Consider the following 11990-nt stretch of genomic DNA (forward strand, 5'->3'; position numbering starts at 1 on the left):
GTATGTGTTTATCATTTTTTTTAATTGTGTGTGTGTGTGTGTGTGTATTGTAAAATCACTTAATTTTATTAATTGTTTATGTAATGTGCAAGGCTCTGGCAATACTTTAAGTAACACAAGTCAAGCCAATAAAGCTCTGTTTGAATTGAAGTGTGTGTGTGTGTGTGTGTGTGTGTGTGTGTGTGTGTGAGAGAGAGAGAGAGAGAGAGAGAGAGAGAGAGAGAGAGAGAGAGAGAGAGAGAGAGAGAGAGAGAGAGCAGGAAAACTCAGCTTGAGCTTTTCTTTCCGTCTCCTTGAGGAAGCGCGCGGAACTCCAGACGCTCTTCAGTTCCGTTTACCGGAGACTTCAGCTCATGCAATGTGTCACTTCCTAATATCAGGAGTTGATCAGCCTTGAGTTTTTGGAACGATGAGAGTCCAGAGGTGACTGTAGCGGTAATCTGGTCATGGCGTTTCCACAGGGATACTTGTACCAGTCGTCGCTGTCTCTGTACTCGTGTCCGCCGTACGGCTCCACCGGGATAACGGCACCGCGAACGGACGATCTGGGACGGTCCTCCGGTGGATCTGCTTTCGCCCCATACGCGTCCACAGCCTTTACGAACACCGCCGCCTTCAGCTCCCTCCAGTACAGCCCCGAATCCGCAGCCCCCTTCACTTCATACGGGGTGAGTTTCATTCATAATCAAGCCCAATGTTTATCTTAATTTGGAGGTTTATGGTTAGTGGTGACGACTATATTACGACCTCATCACACTATAAAAATGCAGGATTGTTATAACTTAATATTGGGTCAAATGTGGACTAAAACAATCGTCAAAAGTGCAGTTTTTTAAAATTTCATTGACAAAGATTAAGCCCATATTGGGTTTGTCAATAATTGCGCATTAACGTTCAGCTAAAGTGATTGACTGGATGTCGGACATTTATTTCTCTTATAGATCTATAAATAAATAACTTTTAAGCACTTAAACTTCCTTAATGTTGATCTAGAAACCGCCAACATTGTAAGTTGTATTTTTTAGACAGTTAAAAAATAAATGGTTAGGTTTTAATAGCCTAAAATCTTCAAAATCCAACCTTTTAATTCCTTAAAAAGTTCTTAGGTGGGAAAAGACGATTTAGATTATTAAAATGATGTAAAAACGGTAGCCTAGTAATAAGAATATTAATATAGCAAAATTAAATATTGCGAAATCAAAATATTGCGATTTTTTATAATCTGCCAGAGACATAAAATATTTAATAATAACCTATATTAAAATAAGTACCAGTTGTTTTTGTACTTTAGTTATTTAGACAGGATATTTAAAGCTTTAAAATTTACGAACTGTTCCTTAGTTGGCGAAATTATGTGTTATTCTTTGGAATAATATTTGTTTTCGTAAATTTTTGAGCACGCTATTATAATTCTAATGTGTGGATCATTTATATTAATATGCATCAGATGATAATCAAATGATTCAAGTGCATTATCATCACATTATGCGGTTAATATCTAACATAGCCTATTCCTGAAGCAATCAGTCGCCTATAGATCATCTGTGCCCTTTTTTCCCATCCTCGAATTGTAATCTTTATTAATTCATTGCCCAGGGCTCCCCATATGACCCTTCTCCAGGCATGACCGGCTCCATCGGCTATCACCCGTATGCCGGTCCCCTGGGTTCGTACCCTTTCGGGGACCCCGCTTACCGGAAAAACGCAACGCGCGACGCCACCGCCACCCTGAAGGCCTGGCTCAGCGAGCACCGCAAAAACCCCTATCCCACCAAAGGAGAGAAGATCATGCTGGCCATCATCACCAAGATGACCCTCACCCAGGTGTCCACCTGGTTCGCCAACGCCCGCCGGAGGCTGAAAAAGGAGAACAAGATGACGTGGACGCCCAGGACCCGGAGCGAGGATGAGGATGAGGAGGACAGCATTGATTTGGAGAAAAATGATGAAGATGATGAGCCCATAAAGACAGCCGAGAACACCAAAGATTCAGGTGCGCTTTATTTTTCGATTGTTAGTGTTAGTTGTTGGTGCAGAGCATATTATTATAGGTTTTTAAAATAGTTTTCTAAAAATAACTGGACAAATGTTTAACATTTAGATAACAAGAAAGGATTTAAATCAACTTAATTTATTGCCAATTGTCAACCCAATCATTTATTGTATTCTATAACTCAATATAATCATTATTTTAAATGAATAACAACATAAATACAACTCAGAAACAGGCGACATGGTGACTCAGTGGTTAGCATTGTCGCCTCACAGCAAGAAGGTCGCTGGTTCGAGTCCCGAGCCAATTGGCATTATATGGAGTTTGCATGTTCTCCCCGTGTTGGCGTGTTTCCTCCGGGTGCTCCGGTTTCCACAGTCCAAACACATGCGCTATAGGTGAATTATAGTGTGTATGGGTGTCTCCCAGTGGATTGCATCTGGAAGGGCATCCGCTGTGTATAACATATGCTGGATAAGCTGGCGGTTCATTCCGCTGTGGCGACCCCTGGTGAATAAAGCCGACGAAAAATGAATGACTGAAATATCTTATGAGTTGTGAATATTAATAAGTCTCCATTGGTTTGAGGTATTGTAATGAAGTATGTTTACATATAGGGTTATAAATAAATAAATAGGCTTGATAGATAAATGAGTATAGCTTAATTGTCAAATATTATGTAATGTTTAATTAATTTATTTAGTGTCACAAAATAATTTTCTGTAGCTTTTGGTTACAAATATCATCATCATCATCATCATCATTATTATTATTATTATTACCTCATTTCGTTTTATAACAAAAGTTAATAATATTTTAAAGAGAAAAACAAGAATTTTAGACTTTTTTCTGTCAGATGTTTTTATTAATCATCTTTTATTTTTTACTGAACCACAAATCTTTATACCCTTTTAAACCCTTAACATATTGAAAATAATGCCATCGTTTTGCTTAGCTAGTCTTTACTTCGGAGCCTCATTGCCTATTATAATAATAAAAACATTCTACTTTTGTTTGTAGATAAAATTACCTCAGAAATTATGAATTATGTCTCATATGATCCAACAAACCAAAATACATGCATTATAATTGTCTTGTAATCCTGATAATATGTTTTAGTCTGTGCACAGAGTAAGAGAAAATCAATGAAATGCTCATAATTGATTCACTGTAATTGTTGTTTTGCGTCATTATTAAGTCATAATTATGTTTGTTCTGCACAGAAACCCGCGCGGAAGATCACGACGACTCGACGGACAGTGTGATCATCGACTGCGGAGAAGAAGAAGAAAACCGGACAGAGTCTCCGATGCCCACGACCTCCTCTCCCCAAGACGACCCGAGTGAAAGCACGATTAAGCCCCTCAGCGAAAACTGCAAGCCCACATCTGTCATCCCCTCCCCGAACCCCAAACCCAAACTCTGGTCTCTGGCAGAAATCGCTACGTCGGACAAAGGGCGCGAGGAGGTGTCACATACGTCACGCGCGGGGTCACCACAGTGCACGTTTCCCGCCAGACACTTGTACTACGCGTCTCCATTTTTCGCGGGTTTCTCGAACTATGGCGCCTTCGGACATTTGAACGGCGGCGGTGGCGGGAACTTGACACACCTGAACGGAATAAACCAGGCGGTGTTACACAGAGCCAGAGACAGCAAACTGGCCCTGGAGATGTGCAAAGAACTCACTTTCGAGCACAAGAGAGCGAATATTTAGCTTTTCTTTTCATTTTTGTTTTGTATTTATTGTTTCCGGAATGAAACGAACAAGCGTTGTGCTTTTGAACTGTGTACACGACGCATAAAACTTTTTTATATTTAAAAAGGAATTGGTATGGGAATCGTTTAGCTTACCCAGATGACCAACTACTACAGTAGTAATATATAGTAAACACTGTAGTGCTTTTATATATAGTCAATTAAAGTGTATTAGTAGTATTTATAACACAATGCTAAAGCATACTAGTATTTACTACACTAAAAAAGTCCTGGTTGCCTTACATTTTTAAGCTGAATCAAATTAACTTTGAGTTCACTGAACTTATATTATGTTAAACCAACTTAAAACAGCTTATGAAACTTATAAATTTAAGTTAGAACATGAATAACTTAGATTAATAAGTTACAATGACCTAAAAACATATGCTGGCATGACTAATTAATCATATAATTTTTATAGTGTTTGATAAACTAATAAATACATGTATATTTTAGTTGCTACTACAGTAAACTGTGGTGTATTAGGCCTATAAATTGTACTGTTGAAAACGTGGGTCATTTGTTTACTATACACTGTAAAAATCCTGGTTGTCTTAAATTTCTAAGCTGACTCAAACTCACTTTTATGAGTGTACTGAACTTATATTATGTAAACCAACTTAAAACAGCTTGTGAAACTTAAAAATTTAAGTTAGAACATGATTAACTTAGGTTAACAATGACCTAAAACATGCTGTCAGGACTAATTGATCGTATAATTTTTACAGTGTATGATAAACTAATAAATACAAGTATATTTTAGTTGCTACTACAGTAAACTGTGGTGTATTAGGCCTATAAATTCTATTGTTGAAAACATGGGTCATTTGTTTATTTTAGCCGATAGTTGTTGTTTTCAATAGCAGCTATAATTACTCCAACATGTTAACCTTAAGGTTAAAAAACACTAGTGTTTACTATAAATTACTATAGTATTTTTCATTTGGGTGTCTATCATTTATTGTAGAATATTTGTGCAAGAGGCCAAAGTACTTTGTAATCCCAATCATCTGTTAAAATTATTTCAATTACTGTTTTTTAAAGATCTTTAGACATCAATCATCTGTGCCATTTTTGCCAATCATATCAACCATACGGAGAGTTTATCAATGCACATTCTGGAATCTGTGGTTTTGTTTGTGGCTAAATCATACACACGTTCTCTGTAAACATTAAATACACATGAATCAAATCATTTTTGTTAAGGAGTTTTGAAATAGAGCTGTTTTTATATGCTTAAAGAGGAATTATATTAAAGGGATAGTTCACCCAATATTGAAAATCTCTCATTATTCATTATTTACTCATCCTCCACTAAACTAATCAGTTTCTTTCGGTGTTTTTGAACACAAAATGAAATATATAATTGAATAATTGTGTGGAATTAAGTGCAAACTCCAGGTGTACAAATATTACACATTTGCAATATGACAAATACAAAACAAGACATATCAAAGTGAATAAAACTGAAACACAAACAAAGGGCTTAGACATAGACATCAACACAATTCCCAGCATCTTCTGCTTGGATAAAGAACATATTATCGATGAATAAAGGTAACAATAACATATTATAAAGGAAAACCCTGCACAAATGGATTGTTTAGCCTAGTATTGCACATATAGGATTGTTGCACATCATAAGAATTGTTTATTGCTAGGTGATCACATCTTTATATAGATAATTTGAAATGTGAATAATTTCATTGCTGTATACACTGAATCAAGCTGGGGAAAAAATAGCCTTGACTTCCATAGTTTTTTACTTTTGTTTTTTTGGTCCCAGAATGGATGTCAATGGCTGCTTTTCCCTTAGCATATTGGATTTGTGTTCAACAGAAATTCACATAAGCTTAAAACCACTTGAGTGTGAATAAATGATAAGGAATTGTTTTAGATTTTTGTGTGGACTATCCCTTTTAGCATCAGTTTTGGCATCAGTTTCACGAAATTCCCTCTAAAAACAAGAACATATAGTGGATAGATGCTGCCATTTTGTTTTGCAGTCAATATTCCACTCTTAACAAATGCCATGTTTGGAGATCTTCAATAAGCGATCAGTTCTGGATCTATTGTAAAAATGAATCAATTCAGATATAAAAATCAACTAAAAAGCCTTTATTTTAAAGAGTGTTTTCATATTTACTTTGGAAACTCCTCTCAGAGTGGTTTGCAGTGCCTTTTTACTGTGCTTCACCTATACAAGGACTCAATAAGTGTGACAGTGGTCTCCTGGGTATAATAGAGTGGATAAATTGTGAATTTAAATAGCACAAGACAACATTTATAGCAGGGGGATTACGGGACCGTACTCTTAAGTGGAGGAGATATTAAATTTATGCTCCACATAAAGCGTCAAAATGTGTGTTGCCTTTTTTCCCCTCCGCCGTGATGCGGAAAGAGCGCGGGGCTAAAAATGTTCAAAGAGCATTTTAGAAAGGCATTAAACGTGTAAATTCAGAAATGTAGTAAACTCTTCGCAAGAAAGGCAGGATTAGCACAGATCGGCCGTTTCTGCTGGCAAAAAAAAGCGAAGTCCGACATCAACAAACATCAGAGGAGCGAGTCGGGCCCCGTGGCTTACAGCGGTAATACAACGCTTTTGTACACAACACCATGAAAAGAGGCTGCGAGGACTTGAAAAGCTCCCTAATCCCTCCAGTAAATTCAGAGTTAGGGTGTATATTTATACTGCTATTTCACAATTGACTGGATTCGAAGCTTTGTAAGTGAAGAGGCTCCATCTGAACTGTCCAAACTATCCAATCATCTTCATTCAGCGTCGGCGTTTTATCTGTTTATTGCTTTACAAGGGCTGCGAGAGATGAGTTTTCTAGACGTGTAAACACTGAATATCGCTGGTAATTGCTGTAAAATGGGCTCCGACTGCACAGCTGATATATTTGTTGGCTATTTCTTTCCTCTCAGCTGTTAAATATGCTTAGCTCGTACACAGAGGTGAGGTTTTGCTGTCTGTAATTTTGTAAATACTCTTTTTTAAAATGGCGATGCCGCAAAAATCTGATAGTCAGACATCAGGGATGCATTTCGTTCTTTTTTCCAAGGATGACTATAAAATCAGACCTGTTTACTACAGGATTTGAAATCAATGCTACGCCATTTTTTTTCTAAAAACGCTGGGTTGTTGTAACCCAATGTTGGGTTAAAACGTTTGGTCACACTTTATTTTAATGTACAATTCATGCTATCAACAAACCATTTACATACCATTACTTTGAGCTCAATAAATTACTAATTAGCTGCTTATTAACTGTTAGTAAGGTAGTTTTTTGGGTAGAATTAGGAATGTAAAATAAGATTGTTATCGAACATTATAACGACTAATAAACAGTTAATATCTTAATTATATTCAGGTTATAAGCCATTTAATAATGTGAAGTGTTACTTATACTAAAGTTTTCCAAATGTTTAGTTTAATGGACAAACCCAACTGTTGGAAATAAAAAGTTTAATTTAAATTCAATGTAGAAACTTAACACAATGTTGTGGGTTGGTCCATATTTGACCCAATGTTGGGTTATGAAAAATTACTATTTCCCCCAAAGACTAGATAACTTAACTAGAAAGGTCAGATGAATTTACTACAAAATGAGTTTGCTTAATACTAAAAATAAAGATTACAAAATGTTTTTCTTTAAATCAACGCCACACCATTTTTTCTTAGTGTGATTTAAGAGCTGTTTATGAATCTACACTCTTAAAATACTGGGTTGTTGTAACTCAATGTTGGGTTAAAACGTTTGGTCACACTTAATTTTAATATACAATTCATGCTATTAACAATCACCATTATAGCCCAATAAATGACTAATTAGTTGCTTATTAATTGTTTGTAAGGTGGTAGATTATTTAAGGTATTGGGTTAGATTATGTAAATTAAGATTGTTATCGAACATTATAATGACTAATAAACAGTTAATATCTTAATAATATTCAGGTTATAAGCCACTTAATAATGTGAAGTGTTACTTACTAAAGTTTTCCAAATGTTTAGTTTAATGGTCAAACCCAACTGTTGAATATAAAAAGTTTAATTAAAATTCAATTTAGAAATTTAACACAATGTTGTGGGTTGGTCCATATTTGACCCAATGTTGGGTTATGAAAATGTAACTATTTCCAGCAAAAGATATAACTTGAAAAGTCAGATGAATTTACTACAAAATAAGTTTGCTTACTACTAAAAAAATAAAGTTTACAAAATGTTTTTCTTTAAATCAACGCCACACCATTTTTTTCTTAGTGTGATTTGAGAACTGTTTATGAATTTACACTCTTAAAATGCTGGGTTGTTATAACCCAACATTGGGTTAAACGTTTGGTCACACTTTATTTTAATGTACAATTCATGATAATAACAATCACAGTTGACTAAGACTTTTAGCTCAATAAATGACTAATTAGCTGCTTACTATTTGTTATTAAATTTGTAGTTGGGTTTACTTTAAAAGTGCTAATAAACAGTAATATCTACCAGTAGTTAATAGTGTGAAGGGTTACTTATACTAAAGTTTTCCAAACCTTGATTTTAATAGTTAAACCCGTTGGGTTGAAAAGTTTTATTTAAAGTTTAGAAATATAACACAGTGTTGTGTGTTGGTCCATATTTAACCCAATGTTGGGTTATGAAAAAATAAAATATTCCACCCCAGGGATATATACTGTATTTAAGTATAAATAAAAAAGCTGGGTAATTTCAACCCTATTTGGCATAGTTCTTTCATAGCTCAACATTTGGGTTTGTTCATATTTCAACCAATTTGGGTTGAAATAACCCAGCACTTTTTAGGGTGTATTATGTCTTACATACACTATGTATTTTACACAACCTAAAAATACGAGATTGTCATAACCCAACATTGGGTCAGATTTGGACAACCCCATGTTTGGGTTAATATTTTTATTAAATTGAAATGATATTTTCTAACCCATTGGTTGGGTTTGTCCATATTTGACTCAACGTTTGGCTATGAGTTATTTCTGGGTTATTATTCAGGGTTAGGGTAATTTCAACACAATTTGCGGTAAAATGTGGACAAAACCAATTACTCGGTTAAATTTTTGGAATTCATTTATGTTTTAGGTTTGTTCATTTTTTAACTGATTTAAGTTGTAACAACCCAGCATTTTCCAGAGAGTTTTATGTATATGTATGTCTTAAAAATACTAGGCTGTCATAACCAAATGTTGGGTCAAATTTGGAAAAACCTGAATATTGGGTTCATTTTTTCCAATTAAATTTAAATGACACTTTTTAACCCAACAGTTGGGGTTGTCCCAACTACAGCCGCCCAGCATTTCTTGGTGTTTACATTGTTAACCCAATTTGGGGTAAAATTACAAAACAATTTTTTAAAAATACATTTATAGGTGAACATTCAGGTTTGTTCTTACTTTAACCAATTTGGGTTGAAATAACCCAGCAATTTTTCAGAGTGTATAATGTCTAACTGACACTATTAAAATATAAGATTGTCGTAACCTAACATTGGGTCAATTTTGTACAAGCCCGAATTAAAAAAAAAATAAATTAAATGACACCTTTTAACCCAACAGTTGAGTTTGTCCACTGAATGTGTGTGTGTGTCAGCTCCTCAACTCTTCATGGTCATGCAGATCAATAGAGCTGGGTTGTTTTTAAACACACTTCTGCTCTAAACTACAGGCTCTGCTTTTAACAGCATTGATTGGGAGAAGACGGATGGGTTGTGAAGTTTTTTCTACAGTGAGAAACGTCCAAACACACGACACACACCGAGGCCTTAATGCACTTTCAGGATCAGGAGTATCACAGCAGTTTTCAGAGAGGTAACTTTGGCTGACAGACTTTATTGAGCCGTTTAATTTGTTTATTGGAATCAGGAACTGTTTCTGTTGTGAAAATGTTCCTGTGCCATCACTGATGCCAATCAACTTAGTCATTTAGAGCAAATTCACCAGGTTAAAGCAAATAATAATAACAATAATGAAAATAATAATAATAATAATAATAATGAAATTAATAATAATAATAATAAACCTCACTAATAATAATAATAATAATAATGATGAAATTAATAATAATAATAATAATAAACCTCACTAATAATAATAATAATAATAATAATAATAATAATGAAAATAATAATAATAATAAAAATGAAATTAATAATAATAATAATCAACCTCACCAATAATAATAATAATAATAATAACAATAACAATAATAATAATAATAATAATAATAATAATGAAATTAATAATAATAATAATAAACCTCACTAATAATAATAATAATAATAATGATGAAATTAATAATAATAATAATAATAAACCTCACTAATAATAATAATAATAATAATAATAATAATAATGAAAATAATAATAATAATAAAAATGAAATTAATAATAATAATAATCAACCTCACCAATAATAATAATAATAACAATAACAATAATAATAATAATAATAATAATAATAATAATGAAATTAATAATAATAATAATCAACCTCACTAATAATAATAATAATAATAATGAAATTAATAATAATAATAATCAACCTCACTAATAATAATAATGATAATAATAATAATGAAATTAATAATAATAATAATCAACCTCACTAATAATAATAATGAAATTAATAATAATAATAATCAACCTCACTAATAATAATAATAATCAACCTCACTAATAATAATAATAATAATAATAATAATAATAATAATAATGAAATTAATAAAAATAATCAACCTCACTAATAATAATAATAATCAACCTCACTAATAATAATAATAATAATAATAATAATAATAATGAAATTAATAAAAATAATCAACCTCACTAATAATAATAACAATAAACAATCAAACAAATAATAATGAAAATAATAATAATAATAATGATGATGATGATGATGATGATGATTAAAATAATAATAATAATAATAATAATAATAATAATAATAATAATAATAATAATAATAATAATAATCCTCATCATCACCAACTGGCCCAGCCAGGACTCAAACCAGCGACCTTCTTACTGTGAGGCGATTGTATTGCACTGTGCCACCATGACACCCTTGATGTCAAACATGAAATCCTCAAAATGTGACTTTTTTAAAACCATTTTTAATTCAAAACTGAGTTTTTCTATGTAAAAAAACACCTGTTGAAGTAAAAAAACTGTTTCAAATCTTTCTTGAAAACTGCTAAAACAGAAGGTAAAAGTTCAAACTGAATTCAAAACTGCGATTTTTACATTGTTTACATTTAAATTTAGTTAAAGGTGCTGTATGTGAGTGTTTGACTCTTCTGAAGCATGAAAACACCATAATATGTTAGCAGATATTCAGAAACATGCTCAGTGAACATTCTTGTTTATCTGATAAACAATGCTGAAGTCTGATATTCTGCTTTGAAAACGTGAGTTACGTGCCAGAATTTCTGTCTTTGTTTTGCTCATTTAACCTGCACACTGCCACATTAACCAATTATATTTCAGCACCCCGGGTTGCCTCGGTGGAAACCGCATATTTCATTCATTCAGTTAAAACGAGTCTCAAACTATACGCTTATGACCGAAGTGCGACCTCCGGTGAACAGTAGTAGACTCCAAAATAAGAGGCAGATTCAGAGTTTCTAATCAGGTTATTAATTAGCAAATAAAATATAATATAAATAAAACGAACGTAAACATTAGGTGAGCAGATTACATTGTAACCCAGTGTCCTAACAACAAGCTACTTGTCGAGTAGGGTTGTGCAAACACCCAAACACAAACAGGAAAGTGTGAACGAGTGGGATGATGGCGTCTTCAGAAGCATTAATTAATATCAAAGAAAAAGAGCACGTCGGTAATATGGGAATATCTTGCTTTTAAAAGTCACAGGCACCGAACGAAAACAGGTCATTTGTAAGAGCTGTGGCAGAATTGTTGGCAAAGCACGAGGAAATACAACAACCAGCACCTAAAAAGCACCACAGATAAGGAGTGTCTTGCTAAAAAGTCAGCTAAAAGTGTTGCCTGTGACACTCGATATAGTAGCTAGCAACAGCAAAGTACAATTTCTGAGTTGTTTGCTAATGTAAGTTAATATCTTTTAAGTTCCTTTTTAAACTAACACTCACCTCACGTTAGCAGTAAGAAGCTACAATACAGATTACTGAGCTGAAGCTTGACTACAAAATTACTGCGAATCAAATTGAAATCGCAATATCTGTCAAAAACAACA

At 33.4% G+C, this 11990-nt stretch overlaps 1 protein-coding gene across 1 annotated transcript; it reads left to right on the plus strand.

Moving 5' to 3' along the window:
- The first annotated feature begins 297 nt into the window (after nucleotides 1-297).
- On the plus strand, nucleotides 298-4130 carry irx5b (iroquois homeobox 5b). Its single transcript, XM_056452087.1, has 3 exons — nucleotides 298-668; nucleotides 1597-1993; nucleotides 3217-4130. Exons 1-3 carry the CDS (start codon nucleotides 447-449, stop codon nucleotides 3708-3710), a joined length of 1113 nt encoding a protein of 370 aa, XP_056308062.1. The 5' UTR covers nucleotides 298-446; the 3' UTR covers nucleotides 3711-4130.
- The last annotated feature ends 7860 nt before the right edge of the window (nucleotides 4131-11990 follow it).

Source organism: Danio aesculapii, chromosome 25 (assembly GCF_903798145.1).
Source record: "Danio aesculapii chromosome 25, fDanAes4.1, whole genome shotgun sequence".
In the NCBI taxonomy this organism is placed as follows: Eukaryota; Metazoa; Chordata; class Actinopteri; order Cypriniformes; family Danionidae; genus Danio; species Danio aesculapii.

Bases quoted from the DNA above. Each gene is read 5' to 3' on its own strand.
- irx5b (XM_056452087.1), top strand. From the start codon at position 447: ATGGCGTTTCCACAGGGATACTTGTACCAGTCGTCGCTGTCTCTGTAC. The intron at 669-1,596 runs GTGAGTTTCATT...TTCATTGCCCAG, and splicing joins CCCCCTTCACTTCATACGGG to GGCTCCCCATATGACCCTTC. The intron at 1,994-3,216 runs GTGCGCTTTATT...TGTTCTGCACAG, and splicing joins CGAGAACACCAAAGATTCAG to AAACCCGCGCGGAAGATCAC.